This window comes from Cinclus cinclus, chromosome 5 (genome assembly GCF_963662255.1).
Source record: "Cinclus cinclus chromosome 5, bCinCin1.1, whole genome shotgun sequence".
In the NCBI taxonomy this organism is placed as follows: Eukaryota; Metazoa; Chordata; class Aves; order Passeriformes; family Cinclidae; genus Cinclus; species Cinclus cinclus.
The window spans coordinates 41,877,140-41,897,072 of record NC_085050.1 but is presented as its reverse complement, the minus strand read 5'-3'; the positions used below and the strand labels follow the sequence as shown (position 1 = coordinate 41,897,072).

Here is a 19,933-nt window from a genome sequence, read left to right as displayed (position 1 = left end):
GGTGAACCTGAGGCTGTCACCTCAGCTTAAAATATTAGCAGGATAAATCAAAGCACTAAAATGAAAAATTTGTTCAACAACAGAAAGCAAGAAACAAAGTGAAGAAGTTGTCCCTTTATGTATTGAGCATGCAAATAGTACTTTGGTATTCAAGGAAAATATGGTTAACAGAAAGCCTGTTGCATTCCTTGCAGTAAAAGTACACACAAAAAGGGATACTGTCAAGATGTGTCCACTTCAGGCATCCTCATGAAATGAAGGAAATTTCTGAGGGCTTTTTTCAGGGCAGGAATTAAAATAATTTTTCAAAAAATAAATCTGGCAGCAAAGTAAGACCTAAAGTATGCTGCTATTGGAAAAGAAAATCAGAAGAACATACTCAAAGGATGCTCACAGGCCAAGAAATCCATTGTTCAGCATTTCGGAAGATGAAGAAATTTAATGGAGAATCAGTTTTTTAGACTTTCTTGGAGGCTATTTGAGAAATTGAAAGTGGGTTTACCTTTAAAGGTAAGGAAGGAAGTTACTGTGTGTAAGGCTAAGGATAAAGGGCTTAAAAAAGAGACTAGTGTGCAGAAACAATTAGGCTATCTTGTGAACAGAATTCCAAGACTAAAGCCATATGGGACAGCTGAGAACAGCTTAAGAGAACATATAACAGGGAATAGCAGTAAACTATTTAGAGGAGAACAATGAACTAAAGCTATATTAACTGACCTGTGAGGCTGGTTTGGTTATCTAGGATTCTTCAGTGACTTACAAATCAAAACAGCAGAAAAGAAATCTTAGCCAATTGTATGCTTTAGGAGAAGCACAAGTCTGTGGGGATAAGCTGAGAAGCTCTAAGCATCTAAAAAAGGCAGAATCTATCAAAGTGCAATTAGGGCATGAAAAATATCCCAAAACTGCAATCAAAATAAGAAATATATAAAGACAAAAATAGGTCTATTATGAAACAAAGACTGTAAAAATGAGTGGTAACTGAAGGGTAAAGAGGTTTCTTGTCTATAAATGTGGCTGAAAGGTGAAACTGAAGAAAATTATAGTCAGCCAAAGTTTCATAACAGAAATTACAATGAATATTACATACTTATTTTAAAAAGAACATAAAGGATAGTAAGATAAACGGTAAAAATAGTCTTGCCAAGATCAAAAATATGTCAAAGCAGTATCTTTCTTTTCTCTGTCCTGATAATCAGGAAACAGAAGATGTGACATATCTTGAATTCAAAAAGGTGATTGCTCTGTAGGACATCATTAGAAACTCACAAGAGACATGGACAACACAAAAAGTCACTATAAAGCAGGTCAAGAACCATTTGAAAAGCCACACAGAACCAATTGAAGAGGACCTATAAGGACTCCTTATGTCAAATATTGCTCTACACTGTAAGTTTCTTGACATTGGTAAGTCAGAAAATATGATTTTGAAAAAGTATTGTTGATAGAGAGATCACACTCTCAGAGATAAATGCTCTTGCAAACAGGTTCAAATTCAAATTTATCTTGAAAATCAGAAAAACAGTTTTTGGATATGAATTCCAAATAAAATACACAAAGAGAATGTACTCCATTAAGGACACTGCTCATTGTCTGAGCCTCTTCAAAATATAACAACCTTCAAAACAAAGACCAAAATAACAAGCCCTTCGAAAAACCTTCAAATAAATACATTTGTACTCTGATGATGCATCCCTACTGGTGCTGCACAGTATCACATGATGAAGCTCAAGCCAACAAGGAACTATCCTTACAGTTTTCCATTATGCTCTGCATGCTTGAAAATCAGTAAGGTACAGAGCCAGTTAGACCTTCCTAGACACAAGGACTAAAGTGGTGGATTTCAAAGTAATGCAGAAATTTGAATCAGAGCACCGTGATAATGTTGCTAAAAACAAAATTTAAAAAAAAAAAAAATCACTCTGGTAAATAATTTGCATGGGTGGAGGGAACACAGATTTTGCTGTTCTTTTTAAAGCTTAGGAGGCCTTTAACTATGAAAAACAGCATCCAGTTTTGGTTAACACACTTTAAGAGTGACACAAAACGAAGAGACAAGCAAGGAAAATACAAATGACAAAGAGCTCCAAAACACAAATATCAATGGGTATTAAATGAGAAAGAGAAGCTGTGATACAGTCTTCCCAAGACATAAAATGTTCTCAGAAAATGCATTAGAGAGAGAAAATATCTTCTAGGTGTAAAAAAACCCTAATCCTTAGACATAACTACCTATACTGGACCAGACAGAATAGTGTATCAACTGTGTTTAATACTAAGTATACTAATTAGGTTATGAAATAGTTCTGAACAAGGTATTTTGTAAATTACTGTTTTTATTTTAAATAACCAGGATAGAAAACTATACAGGATCATCCAGATGAATTAGCTTGCCTTTGAGCAAATGGAGGGATTATAGGATTTGCATGTTCACTTCTGCCTGGCACGTATGTGGCCCTCAATAGAAATTAGTCACTGTCAAATGATTTATAATAATCACAAAGATACCATCAAAACAAATGAACTCATTACATTTACTTAGAGAATACTGCTAACTGCTGTCATTGAAGAAAGGAGAGTAGCAAACCTGATCAACAATGTCATTGACTTTATCACGCTCACAGTCCAAAATCACTCGTCTTTCCTTTTTCACCTCTAGATCTTGAAACAGTGAACGGTAAGTTTCATCTTTTCTCTCATTGTTAATATTTCCTACATTGATAGCAGTCACTTGCCATTTCTTTTCAGCAGCAGAATCCAGCACAGCTTGCAATGTTGATAAGCCTAGTGAAGCACAGGAGAAAACAGAAGATATGACTGACAAAGCTTCAGGAATTAACAAGCTTCTGCAATGTGATTTGTGAGATTACTTATTTAAGATGCCCTGTAACTTGTTTGACCTGTCACAAGCAGGTAGAAGTCAGAAACTAAGATATATGCGGGCCCAATCAATTATTATTGCATGGAATTTCCATTTGCATCACTCCAAGGCATCAAGGTAAAGCCTCTTAAGTACAACCTTTGAGTTTGGCTCAACCTTCTTCAGATCTGGATTTTGCTTGCTTCACTGATCCACTGATGGAATTCCACATAGTGGGAATGATCTTCTAGGAGAGGAATGATCCAATTAGAGCAAAAGGATCAGCGGCTTATTAAAAAAGGATCAGCCTTATTAAAGGATCAGCTGCTTAAACAAAACCAATTGAACGGCTTTTGTTCCCAGGACTTGAGCAGTACTGAGTACTTAAATACTGAGTATTTAAACCCAGACCTCACTGAAGTCTGTGGCAGGATTCCCATGTTCTGCAGTGATGGTAATAAATTTACTATTTCTGTTGCCTGCAGTCACATCCCTGATTATGAAAGATTTGCTGAGATATATTTTTCCATATAGATAAGCAGGGTCCATGCTAACACCTACAAGCAGTGTAGAGAAGTTTGCTTCCCTCTTGTACTTTTGGCATGTCCCTGATAGGAAGCTGCAATGTTTGTACAAATGCAACTGCCTACAATTTGTTGTAAAACCAGTGAAGACTTTACTTGACAGATTTTATTTTTTAGGGGTGAAATAATATGGTAGAGAAACATGAAAATTACTGCTGGAAATTAATTCCTGCTATACAAAAAGTACAATTTTAATGATTTCCAGAAGCACACAAATGAGACTTACCACGTTTTAATTCCTACCAGAGAATTCTACATGATTCTAGAGAGCAGTTTTAGGGATACCAGATAGTATTATAGGAAAAGAAAAAAAAATAGACTTTGTTAAGAGTGAATTTACATTTTTGCACATTCTTCTCTCCTGAAACCATCAAACATTGGAAGTCATTTGAGACAAATTCTGATGTGGGATGTAAAGGGAGCTTCAGGTACAACTCTCATGAGAAATAATATTGGCTATGCCCATAAACATAGAAGGAGAGCACTAAGAATGAATTTGTCTCTCAGTCTCTAGGTATAAAATTAAATTAAAATTGGACAGTGTTTAGCAATTCAGCTTCATCAGTGAAAATGGTAATGACATAGCACTACACGAGATTGGTCATCTGCAAAGGTAGAAAACGGCCAGCTTCCAAAAGCATAAATTGAATTATTATCTTAACACAACTCTGGTTTTCCAATTCTCTTTAAGAAAAAATGATATTAAATTTTGTATGTCATGTAAAGAGTATTTATTTTAAAATCGAAGATAACTACAGTCCACTGGTACATATAAACTATTTCAAATGGTGAAGATGAATCTTGTGTTATACTAAAGTAGAATTTGTGTTGAAAGGGAAAGATTAGTAAGTTAAGCAAACTGAGAGATGCAGGGAGCATCTTAGAGCACTAAAAAGCTCTAAAGTATGTTTAAACCTCAAAATACTGCTTGAAATGATGAATTAAATTTTTTTAAAGATACAAAGCAGCCAAAATGAAACACATTTATTCTGAATAATTGTTTCAAATCTCATTTAGCAGATTTCAGGTCCTTCAACCTGTCTAAATTTGCTCTGAATTAAACAATCTTGACTAGGCACCAATTAATAACGACTATTAATGCTAATATCACCCATTGCAAAGGGCTCCTATATTCTGCTCCTCTGATCTTCTATTTTTCCAAAGGATTCTCTTTTCTTGAGGTACTCTCTACAGAGATATCAAATGACTAATTGCCTGGATTGCGTGCGTTTTTTGGGGGTGGCAGATTTGTCATCCCCATACAGCTTAGTTTATTCTGAAAGCAGTAACACATTGCAAAAACACAAAAAAAACCCCAACCATAAAAAAACCCAACCAAATAGAAAGCATTTGCAGCAATACTTCTGTGAAAGTGAAATTGTCTGGAGAATAGTAACTAAAGTGGGAGACTCTGCAGAGGAGAAAATTCCAGCAACTTCAGTTGCTATTTTTTTAAGCTGCAGGAGCACTTCTGCTTGGGAAACTAATGACCTGGACTGCTTTTGGTTATCATGAGACAAACTCTTAGCTCAGTGAGCTTAGAAAAGGAAGACTGAACAGAGGCTGAATAACTTAGCAAGTCTTTTACAGGTAGAATCTTACAATAATACTACTACTTTTTCCAAAACTCTGTGTTAGTAATGGCAGAGGGGAGGTGAGGATGGTAAAGGACACTCTTCCACATTACATAAGAATAACTACTGTATTAAAACAGTAATAGCTTTAGCACACATATACCAAATATCCTCATTCCTTATGGACAGGAATGACAGGAAATTGTCCTGTATTTCAGCCAGTCAGTCCCTAACCACAGAGGTGCTCTAACACTAATAATAAATGATTCTTTAGGAATAAGTCATCAAACTAATTCTTATTAGCCTTCATAGCTTCCACAGAGTTAGTTCTCTGCCTTTTTTATCTTACTCGTGAAGGTGGAAACATCTTCAATTCTGAAAATGTGTGTACACTGGACTTGTGTATCTGGGATTTGATGTCAATGCAGTTGGCTACAAACTTCTTGACTCAGCAGGCTGATCTCAAGCAATCTGTGGGGAGCACTGAGGAGCAACGATTTACTCCACATAAGGGTAGGAGCTGCATGCCTTGGAGCTTGTTATTACTGGAGTGCCTTGCCACAATTAAAACTAACAGGTAAGAAGAGAAGGAAGAACCAAAGGGTGGCTAGAAAGAAGAATCTCATGCTGTTATTCCTGGTCAAATCCAGACAGTGCAGCTCACAAGAACGAGCTGTTTTTCAGTATTTCCAAAATATAAATCACATGCAGGTCACATTCTGTCCACTGCTAGATGATTGACAGAGTACTTACTAAGAAAGTAGTTTTACATCTGTTCTTTTTAAGTTACTGGGAATGCTTCTGATTCTAATGTGAATTTGAAAAGGACCTGCCAGAGAAATGAGCTTAGCATTCATTGTTCCATGTGACATTACCTGTAGAGGCCACACACCACGATTAGTTCTTCTAACCTGAGAGCTTTAAAAAGTGATACAGAACTGTCTTGAGGAGACCCCTTCAGCTTCTGAACATCATGCATAAAATGGCACCAGAATGCAGGGAATTTAGTCACCCCATTACTCAACAAGCCATGGAGGTATAACCGTAACCTCTATTAGCATTTTAAAATTTAAAATGCATTACATATTTAACTCTGACCAATGAACATGAAGACAAGCCACAAAATGGCCTCTTTAAAGGGAACAGAAGCAGGTAAGAATAGAAGAAAGCCAAGGACTACTAGGTGAGGACAACCTGAAAATGAAATTATAATAATGGAATTCCAGAAAAAGCACTCAAAAACTCCACCTTTTCTGGGTAAAGCTGCTTCTTCTCAGAAAACTAATTGATACACCATGATATACCACAGTTTGCCAGTGTTATTTTTGAGTACATAAACTGTTGTATTATTACTACTACAGCCACAAAAAGGCACAAGAAGGCTGTATGGTGGAGTTAATTCTTCCTAAGCAATGGGTTTGAGTTTATCAACATCAACAACAAAATCTAAGCTCAACAGAGGCAAGGAACTCGATACCAAAAGCAGTCTCCAAAGAAGTAGGGACTGACTGCATCCGTGATTCATTGCTTCCTTGGTGCCCAAATATGGATTTTGCATATGTGGAGTGAATCTGTGGTAGCAGATAGCCCTTCATGCTCAGATTTTGTTTTCTCCTTAGATGTTTCTTTAACAAAAAAAAAAAAAAAAACAAAAAAACAAACAAACAAACAAACAAAAAAAAAACAAAAACAAAAAAACCACAGAAACTGTTTTACAGCATGTGACTAATGTCACATTGCTTAACAGTTGCAATTCTATTAATGCATACCATAATAATTTCATTCTCATTTAAACAACTTTGTTTCTGCCCCAGAAGCTCATTTCTAAATTCAAGAAACACTTGATTCAATTACACTTATGCTTGTTGGAGGTAAATATTTCTTCAGTTATTTACTTATCTAATATGAATTTCAGATTTCAACAAGATACACCTGCCAAACAGGGTGCAGGTAAAAAGTACCATATCTTACCTCTGTCACTGTCATACAAATATGCAAACTTGGTCCACTGATAGTATTCGATCAAGCTAAGAAGAGCTCCCTTGAGGTCAGGTCTCATCTGAATGACAAAAGGATGTGTTCCATCTGTTGGGAAGCTGGGAGTTATGAAGGAGACATGAAGAGTCCCACAGAATGATGTTATAGTATTTACAGACTTCTTGTCATAGAATCCAAAAATAGCAAAGACTCCTCTTGAAAACTGGGAGCAGACTAGAAAGAAGACAGATAATTAGTGGGAAAATTTATTTTTAAAAATTATTGAAAACTCTATAATGTATACATTTATGAGAAATGTATGTCTGAAAAGTGTCCAATCACATAAATACCAGGCAAAAAAATACTCCTCTATAGAGATAATTTGTTAGCATTATAAATCAGTAATATAAAACACTAGAAAAAAACATTAAAAAGAAAGTATCAGGTAAGTGGTGTGCACTCCTAAATTCAGAAATAAAATTAATGAACTTATTCTTAAATTCAATTTATGTTGCAAATAACAGTGATGACAGACATCAATGGCAGCTGCAATTCAAAAAATGAGACATTATGGTAACACATAGCATTATGGAAATAGATCATTTTGTTAAAAATAAACTGCCTCTGAGGTCAAGACTCACTGAGCTTCTTGCAAAACACTTTAAATAACTTCATTTGTAGAAACACAAAGCCAAAACTGAACTCAAATCTATCGAGAGCAGTAAGAAGTCCATTTGCTTTAAAACCCTCCCGTATCAAACAAAACATTATTTTAATTCCTGCTTTGTAGGACTCAGCAAAAGCTGGTCATTCTGGATGACACTAGCGGTCATGCTGCAGGAAGAATAACCTCAAAGGTGTAAATAACATGCTGACCATTCATTTTTTATCAGTGGAGACAATTCAAGCCAGTTGATGAATGTGACTGACCGTGACAGGCTGTGCAAAAGAACTGGCTCTTCTGGGGTATTCTTTTCTTTGAGACTGCAGGGTATACTAGTGCCTAAGATCTAAACCCAGGGTACTATAATGAAATATTAATTTCTGATTAATTCATACTTAGTGCTTACGCATTCTTTGGTTTGCAGAGTCACCTTGAACAAGAGACACATTCTTCTAGAGACACCTGACCTGCTTATAGATAGAAATCCCAGTGTAATTGATGCTAATTTTGCCTGGGCATTTAGTGCAATAATCCTGGAATATAATTCATATAATGGCAAAAATAAGTTGGTTTATTTTTAGAATTTCCTAGATTTGAACCAATAATATATTATCTTTCAAAGTTACTACATCTTTATTTTTAAAACTGTTTCTTTTTTTAAAAGAAAGATTAGCCCTTTATGCCTGTTACTACTCATTGCTAACTTCTTTTCATGGCTTTGCCTACGCATCTATGCTACTGCTCATCTCTCAAACCCTAATTATTCCTATACTCCAATTAAAAGCACCAAAACAGGATGAGTGAAATCCTGAGTCTGCCAGTCTTAAGTTTTCACCTATTAACTTTAATTAGGTCAGAATTTCTCCTCAGGTGAAAAAATGCAAGTGATTAAAAAACTTGATGAGTAACACCTCTTTTATAAAAGGATGCTGCAGATTTTACAGGGCTAGAGTACAAGATGGTCAAACCTTTTCCATTCTAACTACAAATCATTACAGTATCACAAAATTGTTTTAAGTGAAAAAGACCTTTAAGATCAGAGTCCAGTCATTAACCCGGCACTGCCAAGTCCATCACTTAACCATATCCCCAAGCGCCACATCTCAAAATCTTCTAAAGACATTCATGATACGTACTCAACAGCTTCCCTGGGACAATGCCTCTCAACCTCTCCCATGAAGAAATTTTTCCTAACATCCAGTCTACATATCCCCTACCCTAACTTGAGGCCATTTCATCTTCTATTGCTTGTTATCTGAGAGGAGACCAACTTCCACATTGCTACACCCTCCTTCCAGGCAGTTGCAGAGTGATAAGCTCTCTCCTGAGCCTACTTTGTGCCACGCTAAATATCCCCAGATGCCCCAACTGGTCCTCACAAGACTTGTGCTCCAGACCCTTCCGAGCTCACTTTCCTTTCTCTGGACATGCTCCAGCACCTCAATGTCCTCTGTATTGATGGGCCCAGAACTGGACACAGCATTCGAGGTGTGGCCTCACCAGTGCCAAGTACAGGGGGACAATCCCTGCCCTGGTCCTGCTGGCCACACCATTGCTGATCCAGGCCAGGATACCACTGGCCTTCTTGGCCACCTGGGCACACACACTGGCTCATCTTCAGCTGGCTGTTGACCAGTACACCCCCAGGTCCTTTTCCACAGGGCAGCTTTCCAGCTGCTCTTCCCCCAACCTGTAACATTCATCCATCCAGATTCTTCTGTAGAGCCTTCCAGCCCTCCAGCAGATCAACATGCCCACCCAACCTCTGCAAACTGACCAAGGGTGCACCTGATCCTCTCATCCAGGTGGTTGATAGATACATCAAACAGGGCTGGCCCATCACTGTGTCCTGGCAGACACCACTTGTCACTGGCTACCAGCTGGTTAGAACTCCATTCACCACTGCTCTCTGGGCCTGACTATCCAGCCAGCTTTTTACTCCTCCTAGCCATAAAAAGTCAGTTTCTCCAGGGGAATGCTGTGGAAAATGGTGTGCAAGGCTTTACTAAAGCCAGGTAAACAAGATTCACAGCCTTTCCCTCATGCACCAAGCAGCTCGTCTTGCTGTAGGAGATCAGGCTGGACGAGGAAACCTGCCTTTCACAAATCTGTGCTGGCTGGGCCTGATCACCTTTTTGAACTGCATATGCCTTGTGACAGTATTCAAGACGACCTTCCCCAGCACCAAGGTTTGGCTGACAGGCCAGGTTATCCTTCCAACTACTGTAGATGGGTGTCACCTTTGCTAATTTCCAGACAACGGAACCTCCACAGTCCTAGCAGACTTGACGTCAAGTCAACTGACTCATGACCAAAAAAAGCCCCCAAAATCAGAATTCTACAGATGATGCCAGGCTTAGAGCCAGGTATTGATCTGCTGGCTTGCTAGTTTTTTTCTGTTTCTTCCCTCATCTTCTCTGCATCTGGAAGGATAGAGGAAAACACCACTTGTGCTCCTGATCCCTCAACCAGCTGTCCCAAGTCCCTGAAGTCTCTTGGTTGCTCTCAGAGAGACTTCAGGAACTAGGGACAATCTTCAGGGACTTACTCAGACTTCTTGTTGCAACTTCATTATTGCCTATATGAAAAGAATCAATCAAGGATATTCAATCAAAGGCAGTATTCAGAGCAGGAAGCTTTCTCTTCATGTCTTAAACCCAGGCCCCAAGAAGGCAGGGCTAGCTGGCATAAGGTACCTCCTGTTCTCTTCAGAGGGGACTCTCCTATGGAAATGACCCATCTTTTTTCTTTATGAAAGCAGTTTTGATGCAGAGTATAAGCCAGCCCCAGCAATACCTCCACACTGGACAAACTACTGTCCTTGTTATTGTTCAGTTTCACTTGCAGAGCCTCATACCAGTTAAGGGAGGGCACCTGAGAAGGTGGGGCAGTCACAGAGGAGACACACCAACTATACCAGGCAGGAACCTGTCACCATTTCCCCCTATCCCTTAAGTCACTGTGTTCACCCAGGCAGAGAGAGGAAAGGGAATCAATCCTCTGTGTCACGTACTCAGTCTGCCTGTCCAGCCTGTGTCAGGGAAAGCAGGTAGCTTTTAGTCTCTTTCTCTCTCCCCTCTACTCATCAATGCACTCAACTCAGCTCCCAGAACTGACCCAGCACAGAGGAGTTCCTCTCCCAGGCACACCTCCCACAGGAGTGCTTGCTGCTGCTGGTCAGAGCAGGCTCCAACCTCCAGCTCTACACCTGAGTAGGAGCATGTTCCCATCAGAGCCCTGTCTCTGGGAAGCTGGGTCATGTTGAACACAGATTTCTGAAAAAGGCTGTGAATTTTCTGAATAGCTTCACTGTTTAAGTTACTGGAACTCCTTGTTCTATTCCGTATCATTATGCTCTCACTGAAGCAAAACCAACTCACTACCTCCCCACACACTCATGAATAATTGTTTCCCATGTGCAAAGAAGGCTAAATACCATCTCAACCTGCTACAATAAAGGCATTAATGCCTCATTACTCACCTTCAAAAATGTACATAAAAATAAAGCATCAGTTTACCTCTGGATTCCTGGATGAGAATCTTGCAAATACTGTTATTTGTACACTACTGTAACCTTCTGTATTAAACCATTTTAATACTGCATATAAGGTGACAGAGACAACAACAGTCTCAAAGGACCACTGAAAAATAAAAATGTTTTATGTCATGACTGCCAACACCTGCGATGCATTTGTCCTGTTCCACTGCTTTTCTTCCATCATCAGTCAGCAATTTTAGGCATAGATGGAATAATGTTCCCTCTAAGCCAATGACCAGAAAATTTGAAAACCATAGGTGATGCCTCTTCAGAATCACCACCCATCCTCTCCTCACCTTCCTGACACTGGTGACATTTATCTTGACCCATGAGTTTTCTCACTTTTGCTCTTCCTATCTTCTCCTCTCTATGCTGGGGACAGAGGGGAGAGTGAGTGGCTGTGTGAGTGCTTTGTAGCTGGTAGGGTTAACCCATGACAGGGTAAAAGGTGTTATTTCACCTTCCACCCACAGGACAGACCTGTAAATAGCACTGGCCTGTGATTCACTCCTAACTCTTCAGCGACACAAACATGCACCCACTCTACTCTCTTCAGAAGACAACTGCTATTCCTTCAAACTGAACATCCTCCCCAACAAGACACAAACTCACACCACCTCTCATCACAGCTGACTTAAATACAGCACTCTTGGATTAACACAGTGAACAACTCTCTGTTTAATAGTCTCTACACCTGATAAATCATCAGTCTTTACACACGTCTTCTTCTGGGGAAGGTTGGTAAAACTGGGATTTTGATCTCCTCTCCTGCACAAAGTGAAGGACAGTAAAAAGCACCACTTCCAGCTGGGAAAGTCAAGTCACTGCAATTCAAAGTACCTAGAGGAGCTGTGGTTTAAAAGCTGAAGGGTAATCAATTCCAATAAATAATACGGTAAAAGCAAAAAACATTTTGTATTTTTAAAATTATTATGAAACCTGCCAAACAGATACAAAATCTCATTTAATTCAACCAGGGCTCCCTTAATGTGAGATTTTAAAAAAAAATGTCACTAACACAAATCTTCAAGTATGGACATAACTCACCATCTGAGGGTTTTCTTTATTTTTTTTCAGCCAGAAAAAACAGGATAAACTATAACTAGATAAAAATAAATTTTCATCAGCAGTGAGCAGTGTCACAATGTCAAACAGAAAAACTTCAGTGTTGTCCTTTTCTGTGTGAAATTCCACTAAACTGGGCAAGCACCTATGCTATCTAATAAAAACATATTACAAATAAGCATGTAGATGTTGTCTAAAGACCAATTCTTGCAATTCTTATGGGGTTTTCTTTTGTCTTTTAAGAGCAAAAGGGAAAATAAGGGCCTGTATTTCTAAATATCATGGTGATCCAGCAGATAATGCAGAAATTGCAATTGGTTTTGGCAGGATTCCCACCTCAGACTAAATCTACAGTCATGTTGCTATTGCTGGAAGACATTAGTTTTATGACAGTGAATCACAAGCTGTTCATAATTATTAAAGTTAAAAAAAGTCATGATGATTAGGACTCATAAGCCATTGAAATATGAAAGATCTATTTCATTAATGACATTAGAATCAACTGCCAGGATTCATTTCTTTCAAGCTCTCCTATATGAATTGGGGTTTCTTTGTGTTTATGAGGTCCCTTCTAGAAATAGTCTATGGCTCACTTAGCAACAAGAGGGGAAGAATACAGTAAGCTCATTTTGTGATCATTTTTCTAAAGAGATTCTCCTAAAATGGCAAGTAACTGTGAATTCCAAGAAACAGGGTAAATAAAGATTCTTGAGAAGGAACAATTACCAGAATGTTTTGTTATAGTTAAGGTTTAAATATTCGGTATTTGAATTCTTGTTCTACAAACATAGCTAGGCACAAAGCTAGCTTGCCTTTGTTTTCTAGAGCACTAAAAAGGTGCCCTAGACTTCTATCCAAAAGGTAGGGACCAGATTTATTCAACAACAAAATTAAGTTTAAGCCTGCAATGAGAAATAGGTGCCCTGTCAGAGGGCACCCAAAACTGCTTGCTCCATTATTAACGCTTCCACTGTTAACTACATCCGCTGCTTCACAAAACTCCTTCTGCCACAATGCATTCATACCTTTCTCTCTCTCCCACTTTCTCCATTTCACTATTCTGTTTTGTCAATGAACTCTATAAGCAGGATAACCTGGTATTTTACCACTGTGGTCATTACTGGTTCTTCAAAATCAAACAAATACAGCACTATACACTCTTTGCCTCTCATCATATAGAGGATACTTCTGTGATGCATATCATCCTATACCCAAAGCTCAGGAAGCACCAGCTGAACAGTACACTTGCAAATTCCAAATAGCAACATATTACAAATATGCTAAGCTTTACACAGTGTGGTGAATCCAGTGAAGGAATGATAGTTTGTTTGCATGACTGAAGAACTGACTCATTAAATCACACAGAAACAGTTGGATTTGAACATATATGCTTAGAAACTCTTTCTTATTAAGTCCTCCTAAGCCAAGATTTTCTTCCTTCCATATTCTTCAAAGGGAAAGTAATGAACCTCATAATTGCTTACATTCAGAGACAATTAAATTGGAAAAAGAAAATTAGCAAAATGCTAATTACTTACTGAAACAAATGACTAATAGTACCTGCTTACAGGTAAATTTCCAAACACTAGTATCATGACTCTTGACATACTTCTGAACTTTTATTTATGAGGATTTTGACACTTGGTTTCTGTCCAAAGACGAAAATTTAAAATGAGAAAGTATTTGCTATTTGGTACTTAGATTTCAAATGCTGTCCAGTATTAATGTGGCTTTATATATTATTTTATTGTAATACCTTGGTTCATTTTTAGTGCTAACAAATCTGTTTAAATATCAGAATAGGGAAATAAGTATTCAGTGCAATAATTTAATCACACACAATGAAGTTATTATTCCCTTACTTCTATGAGAAAGAAACTACAGTGGTAAATATAAAGAACAAGTTAAGCACTGCCTCTCCAAAAGAGACCAAAACACAAAGGAAACCCTCATTGGTTTGAAAAGTTGATAGATGAAGTAGCCAGGAACAAGATTTAGAAACTGAATACCCAGTTTACACAATCACTTCAGCTTCTAAAAGACCATGTTATGAATAAGCAGGCAGTGGAAAGGAATAATAGATGGAACAAAAAATAAGCAGGAGGAACCACAGAGAAAAGAAAGACTTCATGTATGATTGAAACTATATCAGAAAATCATTGTGAACATAAAAACCACTACGGATTGCTTCCAAAGCCATTACAAAAACTGCAGCACAGCAGACAGCATATTGCATACCCTTTCCTAGACTAAATTATTTTTTCAGCTAATATTATAGATAAAGTCTGCATGGTCTATTTTACCCATTCAGATCCTACAATGACCTCCTAGATATAAGCTTCCCCTCAGGAAAACTGAATAAGGCATAAGGAATCATCCAAGTCCATCCAGAGGGATATTTAGAACCACAGAAATGTATGTTTTAAGCAGAACAACCTGAGATAGAAATATTTTTTTCTAAAGGCCATGGTAGGCTAACTGAAATTGGGAAGAAAACACTTCCCCGAGGCTCAAAGAGAAGTCTAACAACTGAAAGACAACAGATCAAAGCCTCATGGTAGTATTCAATAAAACATAGGGCACAGAACCCAAACAAAGGCTTGCATTTTAAAATTCCAAGATAGCCTTTACCAAAGATGAGAGGCAATCAATGCCAATTTAACAAATCAATGGCAATCAGAGCTAAAAATACACTATACTTCTGGACAACAAAACAATTAATTACACTGAAAAGAGCTCCCCTTTTATCTCTGCAAATTTTAATTCCAGCCCTGATAAATGTGGAGTTTTATCTTATTTCAAGCATTTAAGAAAATCTGCCTAAAATGATAGTCATTCAATACTGACCTAAAGTGCTTATTTTTCTCTTTGCAGATTGTTCAAACACATACCTTATGGTTAAAAAAAACCCCAAAACAAACCAGACCTCATGGGGAAAGGTTATCATTGAATACTGAGCTCACACACAAAGAACGACGTGGAGCTCATAAATACTTCAGTAATGATCATCCTCATGTGCACACTCAGCATTAATGCACAAAATGTGACTTATAGCAACAGACAGTGAGTTCACAAGACATCGGTCTGCTCAGTTCTCAGCAGAGCTGACTAGGGAAATTCTCACAGCCTCAGAAAACTGAAAAAGGAACAATTTAAATACCAAGGCTGGAATGTCTGTAGAGGACAATTATGGTGGAGCAGATACATAGGATATCTTTTTGCACCTTTCCTGGCAGAAATGCCATCTTCACTTGCTACTACAACCTGAACTGTTTCCTTAGAGGTTATACAATTAAATGGAACTTTCCACACCTTGTTATTAGCAAAACCAGCTTTGATCATTTTGCAAAATTAGACTCAAAATCTGGTTTGCTGCAGTACAAAACAAGCTCAAAAGCCAGAGGAACAGCAGATTAATCTATTTCAACTGGTCAATCATACTTCACGCTGAGGAAAGAAATTTTGTGCCAACATGGGATATTTTAAGCAAGCACAAAAAAGCCTTCAAGAAGTTAGTGGCCATCTGTTAGGAAAGTACATGATGATAGGCACAGCTTCTCTACATGGTCATGCTGCAATAATGAAGGTGGCAAATAAACATCATGTTCACAGTAAAACAACAGATCAGAAAAACAATCTGTTTCAATGACAGTTGCATTCAATTACATATTGTTTGGCTGTGTACTGTAAAGCATTTGAAAATCTTTTTCATTGCTAGGACAATTACCATGATGCAAAAGAAATCATTACAACACCACTGGAAAGAATAATATTAAAACTATTATGTTTTTACAAATTGAATAAGATTCCTGGAATAAAATTAAAATGCAGGTCTCCTCATGAAAGGAAAAAAAAAAGTTCATATTACACAAAATTATTACACAATTCTTCACTGTTAGGACCCCAGTGTATTTGTCCAAATCTCCATTTTCTCCAGCTGACAGAGATATGCTTCCTGAACCCCAAATATAGTGACCTGGGAACTCTACTAAATAACAGAAATATAACTTTATTTTGTCTCCAAAATCCAGATATTCTTCAGGAAGTGTCTCTCCCCTGCCTCACTTCTTTCTCTCCTCCCAAATAAAAAACATTTTGTCTCCATTTGATTACACAAAGTCAGTCACATCTCCTTGCAATCTAATAACTCACCCTGCAAATATGCCTGGCTGGCTTTCTGACTGGGTTTCTACCTTTCCCAACAATTACAACCTTTCAGTAATACAACATTTAGAGTGTCCAGCAAAGTAGTGTCCATCTACCTCCTAGATGTAGAAGCAGACAATCAAACCTAAGAAAAGGCTACTGGATTTTTGGAGCCATAGTGCAAGTCATAGAAAAGTCATCCTTTTCAGGGCCAGGCTTGCTTTACTACTAAATTTAACAGAGCCAATACAATTTATCCCAAATAAAATTATAATTCTCCACTTTTAGCATAACCATTTTCACACAGATTTTCAAACCAGAAATGTTATATACAACAGAATAATCATCATCTCCTCTTCCCCTTAATCAACATTGCTGGAAGCATCCCATTTCTACATTTCATTAAACTAATCACATTCCAGTTCCCAAGAAAATGTCATTGTGTAAAACTGTCTTTGAAAAATTGTAACAGGATTTGGAAAGAGATAAAATTAACCTGGTAGGCGAAAGTACTTTTTGTTAAAATGTTGACAGATTGGCATTCAATTTATCAACTTGTTTTTCTTTAATTGAGCTAAAAGGACCAACCATCACTCCTAAATAGATTGTCTAACACCATCTGAAAGGACACTTGGTTTCAGCACATAGCTCCTCTGTTAGACAGATGGGAATAGCAAGAGAAAAGACTCTGAGGTTACCTTGTAAGGATAAAAGAAAAAATCTGGAACTAATCTTAAGAAAACTGCTGTAAGGAATAAAGAGGATTTCATGAGGCAGAGAAAGTACAGCAGAAGATATGAAAGTGATATGTAATTTCTGAAGAAGGCTCCATACAACATTTTTAAAGGAATAAACTGCAATTTTCCAACCAGTCACTGGTGATCTGCCACACATCTTATTCTAAGAAAGTCAGATGTTTAGTCCTGTTTATTGCTTAAATATGTCTGTCTGAAATGATGCAGCTGGGAGCATATTTCCTTCACCCTGCACAGGCCAGCCTACATCTTGTCACTCCAGCACAGTCAGCACTGCAGCACACAGCTGTACTACAGCCTGTCATACCCAGCCTAAGCTCCCCTCCCTCCAGACAGCAGAACCTGATTTGCAAGTAAATTATCTAACTAAAAATTTTAGCATAACTCTGCTGAGAGGAACATCTCACCGACTCATGACTAAATGTAACAGTAATAAAGACAGTTTTATTATGTGGAGCCACGGGTCAGAGACAGAAGCACGACAGGACTCACTGAGTGTCACCAACAAACAGCATCTTTTATTGTTCGGAACATCCTTATATAGGGGTTCAATTTTCCCTGGACAGCCAATTGGTTGGGATCTCTGCACTGCCCAGATCTCTGGCCAGTGATGTGTCTGCAATTGAGGATCAAATGGAACTGGCTGGGGGTCCCTTGTTTAGGTTTGAATCTAGCCTATCCTTGCCTTTTCTGGAGACTTCTTTTACTTCTAAGCTGGTCGAGTTTGGGGGTTCAATATGGCCAAATTTACCTGGCAGCTACAGGCTAGCTGCAACCCTGACACAGTTTCCTATGCTGTCACAGGTCTAAGAGCTTCTACTCCTCATAGAAATAATGATGGATCTCTGCCACCTGTAACAACTTCCACTCAGCCTAAACCACCGACCTACAGAAAAGCATGGCTTCATGTGGCTCTTTTGGTGACATTTTATCTTCCAGCCATAGTCTAACTTCTTGCAACATCTTGCAGATTTATGATACTCATTGAGATATTCACCTGTTAACCTAATTTGTTAGGCTTTATTTATATTTAGAAATGGTCCAGTCTTCAGATCACACACCTTCCTATCTGCATGCCCTATTTTTCAATGACTGTAGAAGTAAGAGAAACATAATTTATTTGGAAAGTATTCAAAGAGCATTTAATAAACATTATTAGTAATACAGAATAAATACAGTAAATCAGAAAAGCAGTAAGATCCTCTTAATTAGGTCACCCTAGTGAACAGCTGTTTTTCCTGATTATATGACTTATTTAATTAAGATAAGAACTTATTCAATAATAAAGCAGCAAGGAGAGCTTTAAAATGATAAAGTAAAATGAGCATGCATTACAAACATAGTGTGAACATTCTTTGCCTCTCCTTGTAAATTGCTTTAATCTTCAATAAATTGATGCATTTCAAAATACATTAAAAGTTCCAGACTTTTTTTTTTTATATATTTAGGGTTGGCTGATTAACTCATTAACGAAACTTGCAAAGATGTGATACAGCACATCATTACCAGTTACTTTGACAAAGCAATGATTCACCCTTATATTTCACTGTGACTGTGATTATACTTCTAGATTTTTTCTTCCTATGTTCAGATCTCACAGAAGTGGGGCTAATTAGTTTAATGATGTTTTTCACTGTTTAACCTCTATGTTTTGCCTATACTACCCGAGCTAATTTGAGCACCTACATTGTACTGCATGCTATGTAGACATGCATATACACTACATCAAATTAAAAATAAAATCATTTCTAGAGGAAACTTGTGCAACATCTAAAACAGCATGAAAAAACAGTCCCACTCAGAACTGAAATAGTTTCAGACAGCCACATTATCTGGGCCTTTAAGTTCTCTATTGCAAACCTCCTGCTATATTATGTATGTTCTCTCTATCTTTATGTACAAATTATGTATTATGTTCTAAATACATGTTTTGAAGAGGCTTAGAGGGTTACTAGATTTGGCTTTATGAAAAATATCCCACTCACCTACCCTCACTGCCATTTCAGTGGTGAGCCCGTCAGCACAATAAAAAAAACCAAAACAACAACAACAACACCCCCCAAAAAACATACAAACAAACTCCCCCACAGGGCTAAAGATGTTTTATGGCCTTACAGTTCAAAGCACACTTCTTCCTTTAGCTGAGCAAAGCATATCTTAATGTCAAGGAACTGATATGCATGTAAGATCAGTAACTTGTTTTTGAAAAATGAGCTTTTCACCACGTGTTCTTATCCTTTACAACTTTACTGTAATTTACCTGAGACAAATAGTCATTAAAATACTTACCAACACTATTTAGTACATCTCCCCTAGTAAAGCAAATAAACTTTTCAACTTCCCTTGCAAATAGTTACCTCAAACTGACCTTGTTTATGAATAGCATCTAAGCACATATAAAGTAAAAAAAAAAAATGGTCTTTTCCAGGCACATTGACATCACAGAAATTAAAATCCATTTCTCCTTTATATCAAATATCAGGAAAAAAGTATTTATACAGAATCCTTACAGAAAATGTTGGTTCAAGGAGACATATCAACTTCAAGCAGCTGGAAATAAGCCCTCTAGAAATAGATTACTGACACTAGAAAGAAAATATTACCACCTGCACTGCATATCAAAAGGCCAGACTAAAGATCTGGTCTGAATGCTCCAGCCACTTGGAGACCTACTCACAGCACATACTGCACTCTTTTCATTCATACTGGCAGCATTGCCCTCAGAATACATGTGCAGGATGGAGAATTGCTATTGACGATTTGACATATT

At 37.7% G+C, this 19,933-nt stretch overlaps 1 protein-coding gene across 3 annotated transcripts in view; it reads right to left on the bottom strand.

The window, feature by feature from the left end:
- GRIA2 (glutamate ionotropic receptor AMPA type subunit 2) overlaps window positions 1-19,933 on the bottom strand; it is an 85,590-nt gene that overhangs the window by 37,820 nt on the left and 27,837 nt on the right. For all 3 annotated transcript variants that reach the window (XM_062493722.1, XM_062493720.1, XM_062493721.1), the window contains exons 3-4: window positions 6,990-7,229; window positions 2,588-2,784 (exon numbers count right to left, since the gene is read on the bottom strand). In XM_062493722.1, coding sequence (XP_062349706.1) covers window positions 2,588-2,784; window positions 6,990-7,229 — 437 coding nt within the window. The remainder of the gene's footprint in view (window positions 1-2,587; window positions 2,785-6,989; window positions 7,230-19,933) is intronic.